The following is a 21,717-nucleotide window of genomic DNA, read 5'->3' as shown; positions in this document are numbered from 1 at the left end:
ATTGGGAATACCCATTCTAGAATGAGAATTATAGGACAATTTTCAAAATGACTTCTTTTTTTACACATTGTCTTTCATTTGGAAGGCAGAAATGCATTGAAAGTCAAGAGGTAATAACAGTTGCTCTACAATTCTGTGTTACCCTAAGTCTCTCGATAAAAATGGTACCTCACAGGTGTGGGTAGGACTAGTGCCCACGACAGGAAACTGCTCAAAATGGACACACCTCATTTTCACAATGAAAAATTACCCCTTTTTTGCAAAGTGCCTAGCTGTAGTTTTTGAACCCTAGCTCCGACGGCACCTAGGGAAACCTAGCAAACCTATACATTTTTGAAAACTAGACAGCGAGGGGAATCCAGGATGAGATGACTTAACTGGCTCTCAACAGGTTCTGTTACCCAGAATCCCTTGCAAACCTAAAAAATTGTCCAAAAATACACATTTTCCTCACATTTCTGTGGTGCAAAGGTCTGGAATCTGCGTGGATCCACAAAATTCCACCCACCCCGCATTCCCCAAAGTCTTCCAAGAAAAATGGTACCTCACTTGTGTGGGTAGGCCTAGTGCCCGCGACAGGCAAGGGCCCAAAACGTATTGAGGCAACATCAAAATTGCCTATCACAAAACATCCTGGTTTTGCAAGGGGGGTCACCTGGGTTTTTGGCCCCGTGCTTGGCGGCCAGCTAGGGAAACCTACCAAACCATCACATTTCTGATAACTAGACACCTGGGGGGATTGCAGGGAGGTATGGCTTGCGTGGATCCCCCAAAGATTTCTTACCCAGAATCCCCTGCTAACCTCAAATTTTGCTGAAAAAAATCGCTTTTTCCACACTTTTGTGGCATCACCGGGTTGACACAAATTTCCTACATTCGGGAGGACCGGGAGCAGTCGCCTAGGATACATGAGGGAAACCTTTCCTGTGACAAGCGGATAACAGGATTTTCCCCTCCCCTCCCCCCATGGGGCAAGTAGTTCTTGCAATTAGGGCTTGACCTTCGGAAGCCATTTAGGAAGTGGAGAGTGGCCTTTGCCATACCCGCGCAGTGGTAGTTTCTTGCCACCAGTTGGTAAGAATGGAGCCCCCTGTATATTTAGGTCCTGATGAATGCCTTGGACCTATCTGTGCCGACACGGCAGAAACATGTTGACCACTCACGAGACGGCTAGGGGACACTAACTACCCCATTCACCGTCCAATGCTTTTAATATCATATAGTTATCAGTCACATTAAAACAGAATTCCTGATAACTATAATGATTTTTAACCTCACTCACATTAGCACGGGCCCCCACTTAGTAATTTAGAAGTGCATCCCTGTCGTCAGGTGTATGCCCGCCCTCTATCAAACGAAGGTTTTAGAGGGCGAGGACTGGCCGATGATGAAGCATGACACCAGGTGGTGTGTGAGACCATTCCGTCACTTTTCGTGAGATTCCTATACTCACAATGTTCTTGTAACCTCATTTGGGTCATCACACTAGGAGCAGCTCTTTGTGGTAAACACAAATTTCCTACCACCCAGCGTTCCCCCCGATAAAAATGGTGCCTCACTCATATGGGAGGCCCAAGTACCCGCGACAGGCTCCAACCTCTGATCTACTCTATCGACACCACCCATGTGCTTAATGTAGTCTACAATGCACACAGGTTTGCACACTTCAGCAGCCTGACCCCAAACAGTCACAGGTGAAGTACTCTCATCATGAATGGTAGTCCGCATGTACACATCCCTCCTGTCCACAAATTTCACAGCTAGCAGTTCCTCACTACGCAAGGCACTGCACTGTTCCCTCTGAAGCTTTTTGCAAACAAGCTCTTTTGGGTAACCTTTACGGTTAGAGCGGATTGTGCCACAAGCAAAAGTGTTCACTTTAAACAATTCCTTAAACAATGGTACAGCAGTGTAGAAGTTATCAAGGTACAAATGGTGGCCTCTGTTAAACAGTCCTCAAGCAAGATCCCACACAATTTTCTCAGAAATTCCAGAAGTGGACGGACAACCAGGGGGGTCAATAGTGGAATCCATACCAGTGTACACCCGGAAATTATAGACATATCCTGTCCTATTCTCAGAGAACATATGCATCTTAACTCATAACGTGCCCTCTTGCTAGGAATATACTGCCTAAAAACCAAACGGCCCTTGAACAGGACCAAAGACTCATCAAGAGATATTTCTTTGCCTGGAGTATAGATCTCTGAAAATCGATCTACAAAATGATCAAGAACAGGCCGAATCTTAAAAAGACGGTTACAGTCAGGGTTATCTCGTGGCAACGCAAATGCATTATCAACAAAATGCAGCATCCAAAGCAAAAGTAAATACCGATCACGGCTTATAATTGCAGAAAATATGACCGTTGTCATCAAGGGACTGGTAGACCAATATGAAGCCAGGGACGGCTTCCCTATAAAGCCCATCAAACCCAAAAACTTCATCTCATCCAAATTTGTGGGATTCCACCGGGTAGCTCTAGAGCGGTGCCTAAGCCTGCCACTGTTGTCCCTCAAAAACTGTTCAGCATACAAATTAGTCTGCTCAACAATCTCACCCAAAAATACATCATCCATGAACAACTGAAAAAACTGTATAGGCAAAACATTTTCACAATCCACTCTACACCCTGCATCACCACTAAAGGCAGGCAGCACCGGCTGCACCATGTTTGGATCAACCCAGAGTCCAGCACTTACAGTAGGAAGCCTAGCAGCCTCAGGCTGCAATCCAGATGCCTCTTGCACCATCGGCACATCAGTGTCCTCCTCTAAAATAGGCACTTCATCCGCACTGAGAGTAGCTTCATCCGCTCCGAGAGTAGCTTCATCATCCGATGATTCCATGTGGAGAGAAAACTCACTGCCTGAATCTTCACTTCCCTCCTCTCCCTCAGACGCACTGTCAGTCTCATAATCCTGCTCAGAGGAAGATTCAAGAAGCATACCAACCACCTGCTGAGCAGTAATTCTACAGCTAGCCATAATGCTTACTAATAAAGGTAACTTGTCAAACAAGTCAACAACAACAAACCCTTTGTAAAAAAAAAATAAAAAAAACCTAAATGTAGCTTTATCACAAAAACCTATATACTCCAACACTATACCACTCACTTGCCAGAAGCAGCTATACTCACCACCACCTACTCTGCACAGACATACTAAGGACCAACAGTATCCCACTAAAAAAGAAAAAAAAAAAATTACACATAAGACAACGCAAAACACATCGCAAAGAATTTCATGCACAAAACACTAACTAAATATGCTGCTATTATGACACTACTTACAAAAAATTCATCCATGCATGAGAATAATACTCATTTAGAGTAAATACAACAAAAATGTTTTTCTTAACAAAAAAATGCAAATACGCAAAACTGCAGAATAACCACTGCCGAAACCGTAAACAGGAATCAAAAGCTTTACACTAGAATAAAAAGGAGAAAAAAAATCATTAGTCACATATGCAAATAATGCACCAGTCCACATACAATCCACCAGCCAAGCTAAGGGGTAGGTGGGCCTAAGAGTATAAATAAAATATTCACCCCTGTAAAAGGGGAGCAACCCTTGCCCTTGAGGACACTCCCCAACACAAAAATTTAAAAAGATGGGCCTAAAAAACATCTTACCCACAAAAACATACTGCGAATCTGCCACCCAAAGAGGACAGAAATGGCCACAATCATCCTCCCATAAAGGGGAGCTCCCCAACATAAAATAAAATAACCCTGATGGCATAATGGCCATACAAAAAACCGAAATCAGCTAATCTGCCCCTCAGGGGGGCAGAAACGGCCAAATTAATGCTTCCCAAAGGGAAGCGACCCTTGCCCACGGGGCCACTCCCCCACAAATAAATCCCTGGTGCCCTAGTGGCCATACAGATAAAAAAAATATGCCGATCTGCCCCCCAGGGGTGCAGAAACAGCAAAATTAATGCTCCCCAAAGGGGACCGACCCTTGTCCAGGGGGCCACTCCCCACAAACAAATCCCTGGTTGTCTAATGGGCCCAAACATGGCAAGACACAGCCCCCAAAGGAGAGCGACCCTTGCCCAAGGGATCACTCTCCCCCCAAAAAATCCCTGGTGGCCTAGTGGGCCCTAGATTAAAAAAAAAGGCGAGATCTGCCCCCCCCCCCCATGGGGCAGACAGCCAAAAACATAGCCCCCAAAGGGGCGTTACCCTTGCCCAAGGGGCCACTCCCCACTAAGTATTCCCTGGTGGTCCAGTGGGCCACATTTAAAAAAAAAAAAAAAAAATCTGCCCCCAGGGGGGCAGACAAACCCAAAAAACATTGCCCCCATGAGGGGAGTGACCCTTGCCTAAGTGGCCGCTTCCCCCCCCCCCCCCCCCCAACAGTCATTGCAAATATTTAAAAAAATAAAAATAAATCCCTTGTGTCTAGTGGGCATTCCTGCTGCACAATCCTGCAGCAGGAATGCACAAAAGAGGCATCTGTGGAAAGGAAAGAGTTTTCCTTTCCCCCGATGCCTCTTTTGTTTAAATACTCCCTTCCCCCGAGGAGAAACTCACCACCTCTCTTCCCAACGTTCTGGAAGCAAATGGCTTCCACTGCGTTGGGAATCCTTCAATGACATCAGCGCGCCTCGCGCACTGATGTCATTGATGACGTGGAGGGGGGTTGGGGGGAGTCAGGGGAAGGGCTTTCCCTGCCTTCCCCGGTGGGGGCACGTAGATGGGCGTTCCACGGGGAGAGCGCCAGCGCTTACCCCCGTGGGTGGGTGCTAGGATGGCCGGGATCCGCCCGACGCACACGCCACCCATGACGTCGGACGGATCCCGACCGTCCGACACACAGAAGGGCGTTAAAGGATTGATGAGGGGAGCGCCATTTTGGGCTCACTCCTAATTGCTTCTGTTTGGTAGTGTGAGAAGATCAAAAATGGCGACATCAAGAGGAACAACGGGAATTGGACCTAAAAAGATGTATAAAGGATTCTTCTAAGGGCTTCATCTTATTGCTCTAAACCTGGTCCATAATTTGACCACTTGGCTTTAGCAGTGGGGCAATAAATAACTGTAAATTTGTCCCCACATAAACCTTTTGAGTGCCCGACGTTCCAGAACAAGACTGCATGTTAAGAACCCTGTGTTTAGCTATTTGACCCCAGTGTTTTAACTATTTAAATCCTTATTCATTTATGCAGAATTGCTTACTTTTGTGTACTTGCAATCACTGTGGTGATTCACCATGTTTTACTGGGAACACATCTAAGCACAACTTGGTTAAACATGCTAAATGATGTCATTGATCTGAAACATGCTCTGACCTAACTTTGAAAAAACTGATGCACATTTTGGTAAGAGCCGGTAAATGTAGAGTATGAAATGGATTTTGGGTTATAATAGATTCAGCAGTGGCGTCTCCTTCACTAAGGCGGAGGAGCGTCGGCCACTGCTTTGCAGCAGTGAAATAAAGGAAAAATAAAATGATAATAACTCAAGGTTATCAATTTATTTTTTCCTGCTGCTGCAGCTTTGCGGGCGGGGCTGCTCTGGTGACAGAGGAGCAGGGGGAGGAGTGATGGCATGCTGTAAGTGCACAAGACTGTTTTGCCAGCAGTCATGCACACTTTTCATGTTCTCCACCCAGGCAGTATAGCAGCCTGGGTGGAGAACAGGCCCAGGCTCCTATTCCCTGTATGATCACCAAACCACAGCGGTCAGACCAATCACAACGGTGCACTGCAATGTTGTGATTGGCTTAGGAGATCCTGGGTGTTTCCTGTTTCTGACGGAGTGGAGGGACAACGAGGAGAGACTCGGTGAGGAGTTATGTTTTTTTTCTTCTTTTTTAACACCTCCTTATCCCCCTGTTCCTCCACCCTCGATCTGTGCCTGCAGTCACTGAGATTCAGGTGTGTTGTACCTTTATGAAATGGTGAAATTCAGCGGGGGAGGCACTTCTTTTTGTATACGCCACCTTCAACTGGCAGCAGATATTGCCATGAGTTGAGATCCGCATGTAGTCCAGTTTCTGCAGTTCAGTCAAAAGACTACCATCTGGGTTGTTCATGTGATGCTGTTTATGCATTTGTTTGTTCCATGTTCGTTGCATGTGCTTAATATTTACAGTCTGCGTTTTATCATTGATTTTCTTTTGAAAATGTAATACTGCTAAAGTAACTGTTAGAATACAAATATTGAAAATAAGTTATATAAGAACTAAATCTGTATTTGTGTCCTACATAGGAAGAAGAACCAGCATCAAAGGCTGCTGCCAATGCCTGGCTTCAGGATTGCGTTGTATCGCTTTCACCAGCTAATGATCTTATGGTAATCGCTCTAGAGCAGAAAGCAGTGTTTTTAGTGCGTAAGTATTAATTGTTACATTTTTAGATCAGGATATGTCCAATAGTTACAGTATAGTTTGGTATCTATCTCCGAAAAGTACTTTTCTCATAGTTAATTGCCAATAATGGGCTTCCCTCTCTCAATAATACATTGTGTATTTAATCCCTAACACTGTCAGTGAACAGCATTCCAGGGGTTGTCTGGTTTGCAGCTAGTGACATAGAAAACCATTAGTTACACTGCAGTTTATTGCAACATATGAAGGGACTAGTACGAATGTGCTCCACTGAGTAAAATAATTTAGGCACAAGTGCATGTTTAATGTGGATTTATCTGTGTTAAGACATATGTTGTAATAAAGAGGGGTGCCCCATAAACATCCACGCAGCCTCCATGACCATTAGCAAGTGATAACTTTCTTGGTACAAGTCTCAGCATAATCTGTGGGTGAGAAATGCAGGGTTTTATTGTTTGAGGTAGGGTTAGGTAGGTAGAAGTTTGTCTGATGTGTGAAAAAACAAATATACAACATGTCAACTCTATTCTTATATTTCTGCTTTTTGGACTACTCAGAATTCTGGTTATTTGTTATGTTCTATTATTTGTATTGCTTTAATTTTAAAGTCAAACTGTATATTTCTGTTTAATGGTCTCAAACTATAGGCTACTGAGTCCTACCTCCTCAGTTTTGTTGCTTCCTTTTAGAAAGCTGCAGCTGATTACATCAGATATGTGCACTTTCAGCAGGTATTTTCTGAGTGATGTTATTCCCTTTGATCAGCATTAGAGATCTTTCTCTGTCTTATTTGCAGTTTCCTGCTGGTGCATTCCCAACTCTTCCTTTTGATTTGACGTTAATTTACCATTTCTGCCTATCATTCCAGCATTTAATAGGATGGGCACATGCATCATCAACTATATCCCAACTACTCACTCCAGCAGACAGTGATATTTAATGGTGGACTTTTGCTTGATGGTTCACTGTATCGATTGCATAATCGGAGATCATGTACTAACAGGGCTGATTGAAACCTGTATTTCATGAAAATGTTTACGGGTGCATGGATGTTTTGCGGATTTAACGTAGTAACTGAGAGGGGTCTATGGACTGATATATCACATGATGTCTTCCACCATTGTACCAGGGCAATGGGGCCTTCTTCAGCCTCTCAACTCAGTCTGCCAAGCACTGGTAGAACCCCTGGTAGAGGTGCAGTGGGGCAGTTCAGTGAGGAGTCTTGGTTTGGCAGAGTTCAATATGTGAGAGGACTTCAGACACAAAACATTGATGTTTTTAGGACCACCCATCCGAGCCATTGGAGTGGAGGTGTGGGAGGTTGGGAGAAATTACAAGGTGTTCAAGCCACACCTGCATCTGGCATCTGTCTGCCAAGAGGTGGAAGAAGCTTTTGGAAATAAGCCCTTATGGAGTTGGGCTCAGACTCACCTGATAGCAAACGGCAGTAGTAATGGATTTTAGGTGTGGAATTGATAGTTAAGGATTGGGACTGCAGAAGAAAACTGCCTTTTTCAAAGTTCAGGGAAATTTGAAGGATTGCTGGTAAACCCAGAGCATATGTTCTTTTTCTGGTTACAACAACCGGCATGTAATTTGCGAGATTAGGAGGCCACCCCTGTCATGGGTATCCGTGTCAATTGTGAATGCATCGGAGCAGATTGTGATGCGCTTTATGCATTACCTACGCTTACACCCATGCAGCATGATGCTCATACTGCCTGTTCTATTTCTTAGTTATGCTGTTACCCAAAACAACAATGCTTGGACGTGCTGGGGTCAGAATGGGTTTTGGGAGAGACCCACCTTACCCTTCTAAAGTGAAAGTGACCTATATTAGATGCCATAGTTTTGGAAAACGACTTACCAAGTGTTGATCTAGAGACTAGAGCAGGCTGATTGTGTACCTCTGCCATCTGATTGTGTACCTCTGCCATCTGAGGCAACAAAGGAGCAAACTGTTTGTACAACTCTGTCCAGCAGCTTTATTCTGTTCCATCAAGGGCTCCCTAAGCAATAGTTAAGATGGCGTGATACAAAACTCTGGAAATAAATACACAAACAGATAAATTAATACATTCAATCTGCAACTGGGTTAGTGGAAACATTTGTTCCCTTGGGAAGATCCTCTCTTCACAAGCCTAGTGTGCTATTTTTAATCTGTTAAACAACACGTGTTTGAAGGCAACATGCCCAGTCCTTATCTGTGGAGGTTGACTTATGTGCTGTTTGATCAGTCAGCTGACATTCTGTCCATTTATAAGTGGGTGGGGTAAAACCTACACTGTATTTCAGGTGAGACGTGCCTTTCATGCTGTTTAGTGTAGTCTAAAATTCATCAGTTGAAATAAATCCATGGACTATTCTGCATGTAGGTCTGACTCAAAAGGTCAGATGTGTTAATCAATTAAAGCTGTCCAGTGTGTATGTATGCCAATAACAGATATTTTTAAATATAATAAATAACCAGTTTAACATTAGTTGTTTGTTTAATATAGATTGCCTTGTGGACTTGCTAATACATCTACATGCAACATTTGTAAATGCCTTTTTAAAGCATAGAAGCTATAATTTTGAGTACTCTCAGTTAACCACTACAGTTAGCTGCACTTTTTAGTTGTAGTAAAATATGGGAAATGTTATTTGGATCATGAGGGTTCTGTCAGTCGTGTAACTGACTAATGGAAGTAAATCTCTGAACACATCACCAGTCAAGGAAAACACTTTTGCTGAGTGAGTTGAACCTCAGCTTCCTTAAGGTGATACGGAAGAGGACTTCTGTGGAAAAGGGCGTCTCCATCTACCTTGATGCTTATCTTTTCAACTGAAGCTGTTGAAATAAACATCTTTTGAAGACCCATTCAGAGAGGTTGAGCTGGCGGTGCCTTTTGTCCACACAGAGGACCGCAGTGTGCTGCCCAGACAATGCCACGTTAAGGACTGTTAGTCTGCCTGTGGATGTACAAATGTTAATATCCGTACAGCTGTGTCCTCCCTCGCTGTAAAAAGTGTTCATATTAATGCACCTGTTCTGATTCAAAGGGCTCGAAGTGTTTGTAGGTGGAAGTATTGAGGTGCATGGTGATATTAGGTATGGAAGCAAAATTGGGATTAGAAATCAAAGACCCAGGTCACAAAGTTAGTTGTAAACCTTCTCTCTCAGATTGACACTAACATGGCAGACCTTCCTTGGAATACTCATGGAAAGCGGTGCTGAGCGCAGGTTTCCAAGCACGCTCCTGTAAAGGTCATGTGACCTTTTCAGCGGAATCCAATTCCTGGTGAGTAGGCCCCTGCATCTCCTGGTTGGTCGAGACCCATCCTGGAAGACCACACACATTTGCATCTGTGTCACTATGTTGTAGATAGTCCTCTATGAACATACATTTACGTTTAACGAAAGAAGAGGTAGCTTTCCTCTTTCAGTATGGCACTTGTACAAATAGATGATGTTCGGGAACCTGCATGTTGTGTTTGTTATAGAAAATGTATTAAACCTTTAGGAAGGATTGTAAATCTGCACTGGATGAAAAGTAGAAGCACTGAAAAGTTGAATGTAGGTAGAAAGAACTCAGGGACATCAAAGTTATGCACTGCAATGTGTGCTTTCAGTTTTTAACAGCTTAGCTAGAGAGAGTTAAATGTGGTTGGTTGTATGATTGTTTTAGCCTGTGGTTAGTTGCTACTGTTTTTAAAAAAAAAAAAAATCTGAAAAATCCTCATATTACACCACGTTCTGGTATGCATGATGTAGACATTTGAGTTGGAAATATTTTCCAACATACCTCTTTTGGATTATTTTGTTACTGTAGTTGAGTTTCTCTGTTTTCAAACCCAGCAAAATGGAAAACAAGCAAGAAGGGCAAGGAAGAAATGCACTATGACGTAGGCTGGAGTGGCTCTTTGAATGTTGAGGAGGGGTAAGTAGAGTTTTATTGTGTGTATTTAATTTTGCATCTAACTGTAGCTCATCTTTAATGTGATTTCCATCATAATTTGTTGCTGTGAACTGAATACTTATCTACAATCCCAAAATCGTGGGACTATAGAAAATAGCTTCCCCGCACAAGTTAAAATCTGGGAAATATTTCCAGGGAAAATAAAGCAACTCTGATGTGGCTCTCTTCCCGTGGCTGAGTCCAGCCACTTTGGGGCTTGTGTAAGCTCATGGGAAGAAGGTTTGTACATCTGAGTCAAGAGAGAATGTTCTGTGTCCATTGTGTAGAGTTGGGAGTCCCCCTACCCCCCAATGTAAGAAACATTGAGCAATTGAAGCTGGTGTCTCCTAGTGTTGATCAAAGATGACAGCTGGGATATTGGAGCAGGCCATGGCAATCCATGATGGGACCAATGATGTATGAGATGCAGGCCGGAGAAGTGTGATGGCTCTGGCTGTAATACCGAGAGAGGATCCACTGTGCTTGTGTCTGCAGTAGTCGTTACAGTGAACCAACACTGCACAGTTTTTCTTAGGTAGCCTGCTAGTCTGGCGGCTGGGACTGCTGGAGGTTTGAAACTGGTGCAGCAGATGAGAGTAGAGTTCAGATAGTCTCCTGTTGTCACCTCTGGTGTGTGTGTGTGATTAGAATTTGTGATAATTGTGTATAGCAGTGTTTTCCTGGCCGCGGCTGATGCGTGGCTGTTATAGACGACAGAAATCAAAGGAAAAACATGCTGGGATGGGAGCAGTAAATGCCATAAATAAAAGCAGGTTTGTTTGCCCCAGACATCCTGAAACTCATCATCAGTCAGTTATGGGGGGGCAGACACATATCTCTGGAGGCCAACATGACCTAGGGATGAGCACTTCTACTAGACATCTTGAAAGATCTCAGTGCAACTACTGGAAATATAGACCATATAATAGCTTATATCGAACACTAATGCAACGACAAGGCCTCGAGGATTGCAAATATTTCTTGATCTCAAGGGGAATGTATGGCACTGGAGACCAAAATCCAGAACCAGACAAACTTGTGCCAGCATGAGTCTTTTAAGGAATACACAACAGGTGCCACGGTGCTCCTACTGAGAGACATTGATCACATAGAATGCTGTGAGTTTCGAGAATGCAAGTGCTCCGGTCTTCCGCTGCTTTTGATCGGAGAAGTTGTCAAGTCCTTTCTGTTATAGTTTCTGAAATCTTAGGACCTTTTGGGCGGCCTTGATTTTCGTTGGAGGCCTGCAGGATAACCCACATTATTGCGTGAGGCCTTGGCTGGTAAATCCAGATGGACTTTTGTGATGCATAATATAGTGGCAGTTAACTTATTGCAGGAAAAGTTAAAGATCCAGCCATCAGTGACAGCAAGGCGTTGATTTTCATTGATCTGAGTTACAGGACACAAAAGAATGTAGCAAAAATCTCAAACAATTTTGAAAAAAAGATCCTCCACATACTTTTTTCTGCATTCTTGTGTTAGCTCTTGCACACTTCTAGTAGTTAAGAATGACAAGGTCCACTTCTTTATCCAACTTCAGCTGGCCTGTGATTTCTTAGAGAGTAAGCAGAGAAAGAGCTATACTGGATTCTAAGTAGAATGCTAAGTGATATTTATATTTTACAATTCCTTTGCTATCTATTACATTGGTTGAGGGAGGTTTTCATTTAAGTTAGTGTTCTTTCAGTTTATTGTTTATTTGTGAGCCATGTCTGTCTGCATCCCCATCCTTCCTCCATTCCCCTTTACCAGTTTAAAGGATGGGGAATAGGGTTAGGTACCATGTGGAGTTAGTATGTTAGCCAATGATTTTTATATGAACATCAAGCATATTTTGAGTTTTATGTTTCTTTGGTACCAGCCAGGTCATTCTTGTGAATTTGTTTGATAGAACTGATTTCAATCTAGAATGAACCTTTTTATAATAAAGAGTTAAATTTTAATCTGCCAGATAATGCCTATGGTGCTTTTCCAAGAGCAGATCAAAAGTGCAGGATGCACCTAACATATCCCCTACTCATTAATAGCAGCACAGGATGGGCAAAGCGACCCAGTAAACACAGAACAGTCTAACCCCTCCCCCTCCCCCTTTCCTTTTAGATGAGAAAGTTTCAGAAACCACAGTGTCTGAAGTGGATCTTCATACTCACAAAAAACCTAAAAATGGGTGGATCCAACTGTTACAAAAAGTGTCGAGTAACCTACATTGAGACTGGCCTAAATAAATACTAGAATTTTGTTAGAATACCAATTCTGACCTTTTTTACCAATGGCAGATAACCGATAAAACCCCGCTTTGAGATTGCTTTATATTGTATTATATTTACAAACCATGTCCAAACCCAGAAGTAAGCAAAAGCTCCCAGAGTAACCACCAGTTCACACTGTTGAATGCCTTCTTGGCATCCAACAGGGTTATTGCCCCAGGTCCCTCCTGAACAGTGACTGTAGTAAATAAAGTAGAAAGCTTAGTCGCATGCTGTATCATATTTTTGTTATACATGAACTCCTGCTGGTTAGTAACAAATAAATTATGAATCGATGGTGCAAGGTGTGGGGCTAAAATCTTGGTGTAGATCTTGTTATTCATATTATAAAGATAGTCGATGCCAAGAGGCCCATTCCAATCAATCCAGTCAGTTGTATTCCAAAATTCAGGTGAGAGCATATCATGTGCAATTTCCTTCAGGAATTCATGAAAAATAGGAGTACTAGTACCGGTCTTAACCAGCTCTGCGGGTAGGCCATCAATACCTATAACCACATTATAAGTAGCAATAGAATGGTGTTAATGATCTCTTGGTTATTGAAGGGTACATCTAAAACCGCCTGGAATATGGTATTGAAAGAGTTGTTATTGACAAACTTTTGGAAAGTAATCATGCCTATGGGATGGAGGAATGAAATATGTCAAAGAGTGTAAGTTATTAGCACAGGCTATTGTGATGCATGCTACATTACACTGAGGAAAACAAAAAAGTTATGTGTAGAGCGTTTCATTTAATATCAGCCTCTGGTAGTTACTCACAGTTGCATTCCTGACCCTCGTTTATTGCCCACCATTCCACTTCACATGAACCAGCCATAAACAAATCAGTCATGGTTGGCTTCAACAGCAACCAGATAAGAAGTAATTGAGACAGAATAATTTTCTTCTGAGCATTCTAAACATGTCCTTATTTGCCCCATAATTGCCAATGGCATCTTCACACAATTCATTTACAAACCCATTCACCTTAAATACAAGCTGATCAATACTGGATCGAGTGAGCGGTTTGGAATATCAACAGTTAGGGATAGTGGCACAAGATAGGACAAAATAATTTAACCTCTATGTTGGGTACACAGCAGTGTGTGGGGGAGTACCAATGTAAATATGGTGAGAGTGCAGATTCGAAAAAAGGTGCATCCATGGACAGTTGAATTGATCACTCAGCAGGTGTCAACCAATCAAGGACTCTCATTGTGTCCCCTACTGTACTGCAATTTTTGGTTATTCTGATAGCACTTCAGGAATTGGATGTGTCCAATTCTGGATCAATAATACAATGAAAGAACCCATACATGATACAGATCGGGGCACTGTTTGAACTTCGAGTGCCGGCTTGGACCACACAGCAAATATACAGTGAATGAATAGGAGCCTTCCTGATTGTCAGCTATAGACCATATCCCATATGAATGTGGTCTTTTCACTTACCAGGAGTAATTCTGTGAAAACGCTAGCCACTCTGTGTATTCCTACTCCTTAAGTATAGAAAGTTATCACTTGGTATCTCAATTTATAAATAGACAAGAGATTTTGGCCAGAATATAAAGACAATACATTGGTTAAACTATCTCAACAGATATTATTTTTTTCTCCATTGAGCCCTTTCATAATCTAAGTAGCAAGTATGATTTCTCTTATATATATATATTACCTACTGGCGGTCGCCAGTAGGTAGTTATAGTTAGGACCCTGTTTCCATAGGAAATCCGCAACATTCTATTTTGAATAACTTTGGCGCCGGTCGACGAATCCTCGCGAATTTCTCAAAATAGGTGGGGCGCTACGCTCCGCTCCTACCCTGAAAGTCTCGGGGGGATTCGTCAAGCGGGGGCTGAGATAAAAGGGGGGTCCCAAAACGCGTTTTCCCCATGCATTTTTCCATAGGACCTTTAGACAGGGCTACAGCCCGAACGGCTGAACAGTATTACTAGAAATTTGGCAGAGAGGTAGTCCTCAGGTCAAGGAAGTGCCTTTTGTAGGTTTGGTGTAAATCTGTTCAGTAGATTCTGAGAAAATAGCCTTTAAATCAATATATATATCTGAGCCAGCTTACGGTACGCTTACCGTAAGCTTACCGTACGCGTACGGTGGCGTGCGCGAGCGCGATTCTGATTGGCTGTTAGATCTTAGTAAACATTCGAATCGGCCGAAACCAGGAAGCGGCGGCCACCATTTTCTCTCTCGCACTCTGAGGGGGGGGCTGTAAACAAAGGCAAAAAACATATAAAGGGGCTGTTTAGACAGCGCCCATGCACATAGCCATGTTAGTTGAGTCCTCAAAGATCCCCCAAGGCCAAAAACGGTAAATTTTTATTTGTTTGAAAATTTCGCCGATTACGCTTACCGTACGCGTACGGTGCGCTTACGCTAAAAATTTTAATAAAAAAAAAAAAAACACTCTCTGTGCATGGCATATTATTGTCATCACTTACAAATTAAATTTAACAGATTACCTATCACAAGGAAGCGCATAATATGTCCTCCATGTGCGCAACGTGGGCACGCGTTGCGCGTAGTGCACTGCGTGCCCACCTTGCGTGTACGGCACTAACTGCGTAAAGTGGGCGCGCGGTGCGAAGCGCACCGTGCGCGCACGGAACGAACTGCGTTAAGTGGGCGTGCACGCCACGAATGGCGTAAAGTAACTCAGCATTTAAAAAACCGTACAAATTCACTGAAAAAACCATAGGTTTCACACACGTTATAGTTAGGAATTAGCATTTAAAAAACCTTGCTAATTCAATGAAAAAACCATAGGTTTCACACATGTTATAGTTAGCTGGAAATTTTACTGATAAAAAACCAATGAAATTCCCCCGTTATAGTTACTGTAGGCAACTATAACTCACGCGACCGTAATCCTCTGGTGATGACATATGTGTCTTTATGAAAAAAAAATATTGTAAAATATGTATAGCTAAAATTTCATGGAAGAAGACATGGGCAAATAAGTGTCTAAATACAGTATTAGCATCAGCAGAGGATTGCGGTCGCGTGAGTTATAGTTGCTTACAGTAACTATAACGGGGGAATTTCATTGGTTTTTTTATCAGTAAAATTTCCAGCTAACTATAACATGTGTGAAACCTATGGTTTTTTCATTGAATATATATATATATATATATATATATCTGGAAGCTACTTGCACCAACTTCTTATATTCTCCAGCCTGTGCCTTCTTACAAATTTGTGCATTTCATTTGCCCATGCTTTTTTCTCTTTTTTAATTTGCTTCCTATCCATGCCACACTGAAATCTAGCCCACCCACCTTAGAAACACTACTTAACCTCCACTGCTAGGGGAAAATCACCATCTGCATTTGCTACAGTTGCAGCTACAAGGGCTCCCATCTCCTCTGTCAACAATAATATTCAATATAAATTGTATCTTATGCAAAATAAAGCCCACACTTGTAAAACACACAAACGTCAGCCAAAAGATTCAGAGGGGAAAAAGGAGACCAAGTGTGATCAAGTAAGAAAAATAATAAAATCCCATATGTTTCACCAAAGAAAGAAAAAAGTAAATTTCTGTGATACAAATGAATATTGTCAACCAACACATCAAAGTAATTTAGTATTAAGGAAATCATTGTAATAGACCCGTAAAGAGTCAGCGTGCTAAGACTACCTGCCTTAGCCCCTCTCAACCAGCACCAATATCCATCACCCATACAGCTAATTACATTTCAAATTTCTTAGTTCTATAGAGTGACTAACATGCAAATTATCAACCACCACCCTGGACATTGGAGAAGTCATTAAACATCCAATGGAGCGGCTGTGGGCCCTTTGTTTTGGCTTGACTGCTCGCGCAGTTCCTTGCCATACAACTCAGACACACACAAAAATGTTTTGTAGACATTAATGAGTTTAAAGAGTGGCAGGCTTCTAAAGATAGATTACTGTACCCTGCATCATTTAGAGTGACTATCAACTGCATAAGCTTTTATTGTTGCACAGGAGTGGCACAACAGAAATCAGAGCAAACAAAGAATGCATGCCTGCGACATTCTAGGCGTACATGCCCTGGCACTCATAGACAAGCTTTATCGAATTTTAAGTTCCCAAGGTAAATAGAACAGCATTGAGGAAGTAGCAGATTCTTGAGGGTTTTAATGTGAACACCTTCCGAGTTTCACCTAGATGGAACGGTTGTTTGGCTTCAACTCAGAGGACCTTGCTATGCCGAATGAGATTTATGGTCACACAAAAGATGATGATTTGGAGGCTTATAACCTCCTTCTCCCTCATAACCCTGATTCTGGCTTGAACCATGCAAGTGGCCTGGGCACTTTACCAGAAAGAGACATCCCTTTTGTCTATGACCCTCCTTCAGAGGAGGTCTCTTCCTTTACTACTGTTATAAGAAAAGCAGCTAAAGCCATGTAAATGAACTTGCTGTCTGTGGAGAAGACTGTCATTAGTATGTCGATCTTACAATCCTTTTCTCAGTGACGAAGCCCTTGCTTCCATTTAAGGAAGCTCTTTTGGACCCTGTCATGACTGCTGGGGAGAAACCCTTTGTAGTCCAAGCGAGTTCCTTGTAGCAAAATCAGAATACTATTCCCATAGCACCTCTGGATAGAAAGTTTAAAAAAACTTGAATTTATGGGCTGCAAAGTCTTTGCTTTTGGAAAGTCTTGCACTTTCATGTCTGTGATAATTTTGTACTAGGACAGTCTCTCCTAGCTCTTGAACACATGCACAAGCCTGCACTTGGCCCTATCACTCATAAGAATGCTTAGACAGACAAGGAAGTAGTGCAGCAATGACAAGAACATCCAGCTGCACATCATCACTACGCTGTAAAGAGGCTCCAGTTGATGTAGCCTTACGCAGTAATCTTTTTTACCTGCTTTTGCCTTTGCTTTTGTAGCATTGGCTGCAAGAGAGCACAGTGAGTTGTTGCTTATTCTCATAGCATTTGGAATTGCTGTTTGTTCATTTTTGCAGCAAAGAGGATGTAACAGAGGGATTGATAGTTTGGCTAGTGATTCAAATGCAAGTCCTTTTTAAGGCACTACCATTGATGATTCAGTTTCTAAGCCAATTGAAGTAGCATTTTCTAGTATAGGATATATTCAAGAAGCTAGCTGAGATATTTATACTTACTCCTGCCCTGAATTGATACTAAGGCCCACATCAACCCTCTCCCAGTGCGAAGTTTATGGTCTGCAGTAGACGGAGCGAAAGATATCAAGTAGCAGATAACACTGATAGTTGTAGTAGTAATTTCATTTATATAGCGCTTACTATCCTTGACGAGGCATCCAAGCTCTATATGTCGGGCAGCACACAGCTCTGGCACCCAAAGTTAGTGGTTTGTCCAATGTTATTGGTTATTTGGATTAGTCTTGTTTGCTCAAACAATCCCGTACATGCATTCACCCCAGTTTCTTTGTGCTAGATGAGATTAATAGGAATTATGTGTTTTTATGCGTGACGTATGTGAGTTCATGTAGATGTTAAGTGGGATTAATAGATGAACTAGAGGTGGTTATTGTTAGGATGCAGGGATATGGCTTTCAAAAAAGGAGGGATTGTGATCTTTGAAATGAGTTGTTCACAAATTGCATAAATACATTAATAGATATGAAGGCATACATGCAAGTGTTGTAAAAAGGGTATGTAAAAGGTAGCAAACAGCAAATATTAGAAAACGACTGTGACGTACCAAATTCCCTTCATTGTTAAAACTAGCCTCTGTGTTAACAGGGAAGACTTACATACATAATAGCCTACGTGTCTTCAGTAGCATCATGAGATTGTGGGCAAATTGTTATCTTCATTTCAGTGCCCAAATAACTATATCCCTTATGTTGTACTCTGTGAGTTTCATTACCTCGACCTGACGCCATCCACCATCTTGGTAAATGTTATGGTTATGACGCAATGTAGAATTATAGCCACTGCCAGTAGCTATAACGTTTCTTAAAGGTACTGAATCTGAGTTACACGCTTGAACCACTGGCTAGGACCTATGACAAGGGGGAGGGCATTTAACAACCATTAGAGCCAGAGGCAGAAGGGCTATAATGCTTTTAGAACATTCTACCCACAAACGTTCGAATATTCTGAAATGCACCAGGCGGAGCAGAAAGAAAAATTATTAAAATGCTTTAGTAGAACTTTATAGCCGTATGAGCCGTAACTCAGTTCATAGTGTTTAGCGGAGCTCTAAGCATGCCAGTGTTCTAACTGTGTTTTGTTACCCAGAGAGATCATCTCTACAACTAGTGTTGCATAGGAATGGAAACATGTAAATACATTAGTTTTTAGTTTTTTTTGTTTGGATAAGTATTTTTTTATGTCATCTCCACATGATCCCATGGCGCTAGTGTTGTAACAGGGCTTAGAAATGCAAATTACTAGTAAGTCTGCTTGACTAACCGTCTTTTAGATAAGACACCAAAAAGTAATTTCAACAGCCTATGTTTAAATAATTTTCTGACAGTAAGAGTTTTTTTTTTCCTCCAGTGAATGTGTCAGCAGTGCGCTGTGTATTCCTCTTGCAAGTCAGAAAAGGTAAGAGCTCAGCCATTATTTCACCAATAATTTGCTTTATAGATACCCAGAAATGTTTCCTAAAAACTTGTTTTCTGTTTTAAAAAAAAATATTAGGAGTTCTACAGGACGCCCTGACTGGACATGCATTGTGGTCGGTTTTACCTCTGGCAATTTGCGCTTTTACACTGAGGTGAGTTGCTTCTGGTCACCAACTTCGAGTGTACTAAGTAAATGCATGTTTTTGAAGAATATTTGAGGATGTATTGTAGCTGTGTAGTGGCACCTCGATAGTTAATGTTGACTTCTCACTTTATGGGAAATCACATTATAGCCTCCTTAAAAACACCCTGCCACCAGTATGCCCAATTTTGAAGAACAACCTTCAAAGTCGGTGGGCCAAATTTACCCGGCATCCTTTTTCTGATTTGAAGATACAGCCATTGTGGAGTTATTAAGCAAAAATAAAGGGCCAATTCGCAGATGTAAATCTAGAAGTGTAGATTTACTAATAGTAAATATACTGTTATACTTTTGAGTAACTTTACTACTTTGCGCTATTTCACAAACTCTGCGTGTAGAGTTATTCAAAAGTGTTCACTTGCATATCTCCGAAATATCTACAAGTGTAAAATTTCTACTGTCAAAAAGGAGCAGTAATACACCCAGCACTACACATGAACAACCACTAATAGTGCAACACCGTCCCATGGGAAACCTGGAAGCAGAGACTTGAAATAGAACCTCATAGGAACTAATGTTAAAATAAATTAATTTATTTCAACTGTTTATAAAGAAGTTTGAATTTTATTTAATGTTAAAAATTATTTAAAAATTAAATATATTTTATTATAAAATATTTAATAACCTTTTTAAATGTATAAATAGATGTAGCTTCATTTTATTTTCTAAATTATTACAGTCATTTAAATTAAGTGTGTATACATCACTTTTTTCTATATTTTACCATAGGGAGAGTTCTGCTACTGCAGTGGTGAGCTCTCTGTGGTAAAGTGTAGGAAAAATTTTAAAAGTTTAATAAACCAAAAAAATTTGAATGTTAAGTATTGTTGTAAATTCATTATATATATTTATTTTAAATGTAGACCAAAATAAAAAAGATGCAGCGCTATTTAATTAAATATTAAATTATTTAACATACAAGAAATTAAATTAACATTATTTTTCTGAATTTTAGAAGAAGAAAATTGCCATCTAACTTAAAACAAAATTAAATGTGATATTTATTGAAATGATTACAAGTTATGTATTTATATTTCAATAAAACATAACGTTACACTATTTTTTATATTAAAAAATGTTTTATTTTAGATAATTTATTTAACATTAGTTTAAATAATTTAATTTGGCATTATTTCCTATGGGGTTTATTGTAGGTTCGGGGTTTATTGTAGGTTCCTGCCTCCATTATTTTCTGTGGGAGGATATTGAAACACTAGTGTTTGGCCATGTGTGGCCAAGTTGAGGCCTTCAAGGAAGCCATGTTGGGCATATTTTGCAGCCTTCTGACCCCCTCACCCAACCTGTTCAAACTCTGCACCACGCTCTTCGTTGGTTCCTCATGTGTCGACACAGGCACCAACACCAGAGGAAAAACCTATTATCGTGTCAGACTTGGAAACTGATCTGACCCAACCTCGCCAAAGTTATGTTATGTTATTTATATTTCTAAAGCACAGCGGTTACTTAAAGGTGTCCTGGTGCTAGATTTTACCATCTGAACACAGGTTGACATGGGAATCCTACATGCTGAAAAGCCAGGTGTTTACTCCTTTCCTGAATGCCATTAGGTCAGTGGCGGTTCTGATATGAAAAGGGAGTTCATTCCAGGCCCTTGTGGCACAGGTGACAAAGCTTCTCCCTCCCCAGTTGACTTTTTTAATGGGGGGTACTGTCAACATCTTAGCTCCTAAGGAGGGGAGGGCTCTTTTAGGGACATACCATTGAAATCGACACTTAAGATGTTCTGGTCCTATTCCTTGAAGGGCTTCAAAGACGTTGCATAGGGATTTAAAACACACCCGTTGTCTGACTGGCAGCCAATTAAGCCTTTAAACTACCTTGGTGACTGATACAGATTTTGGTGTGCCGGTAAGCAGTCTGGAGGCCGCATTTTGCAAAAATCAGGCCCTCCACAACTTCTGGTGCAGCCGTTCTGAGTCATTCTGACCTGAATGGAACTCAACCTTTATCTACTCTGCAGATGCAAACCCCGACTCTTCTTTTGTCCCTGTGCACCCCACTCTAGCTCCCCCCAAGCCTAGTCCCCATAGTAAAGAACCCTCCCATATTCAAACTTGCTCTGCCCCTAGCCCTTGAGGGCCTGTTGCTTCCAGCAATGTGTGTAGGAACATTGCTGGAAGCGTCAATAACACACCCTCACAGATCTTGTCCCGTATGGAACAGAAACTTGACTCACTGGCTAATGACATAGCTCACCTTAGACGTGACATCTCCAGACAGGCAAAGCTATTCAGAAACCACACCCCAGAGTGTTAGAAACTACCTCCTCTCACCTGCTCCTCTACCATAGCATCCAAACACTCCCCCTGACTCTCCACTCCCTTAACCCGTCTGTCCCACAGACCCCACTGTGCTCTCCGCACCCTATCTGATCTTGAAGCCGCTGCTCTCA

The 21,717-nt window shown here is 41.7% G+C and overlaps 1 protein-coding gene across 2 annotated transcripts in view; it reads left to right on the top strand.

Moving 5' to 3' along the window:
• The window catches only part of RAB3GAP2 (RAB3 GTPase activating non-catalytic protein subunit 2), a 687,447-nt gene that overhangs the window by 138,616 nt on the left and 527,114 nt on the right, over positions 1-21,717 (top strand). For both annotated transcript variants that reach the window (XM_085612952.1, XM_085612951.1), the window contains exons 3-6: positions 6,224-6,344; positions 10,180-10,261; positions 19,035-19,082; positions 19,179-19,254. In XM_085612952.1, coding sequence (XP_085469078.1) covers positions 6,224-6,344; positions 10,180-10,261; positions 19,035-19,082; positions 19,179-19,254 — 327 coding nt within the window. The remainder of the gene's footprint in view (positions 1-6,223; positions 6,345-10,179; positions 10,262-19,034; positions 19,083-19,178; positions 19,255-21,717) is intronic.

This window comes from Triturus cristatus, chromosome 6 (genome assembly GCF_964204655.1).
Source record: "Triturus cristatus chromosome 6, aTriCri1.1, whole genome shotgun sequence".
NCBI classification, from domain to species: Eukaryota; Metazoa; Chordata; class Amphibia; order Caudata; family Salamandridae; genus Triturus; species Triturus cristatus.
The sequence above is the reverse complement of the archived record's forward strand: the minus strand, read 5'-3'. Positions and strand labels throughout refer to the sequence as shown.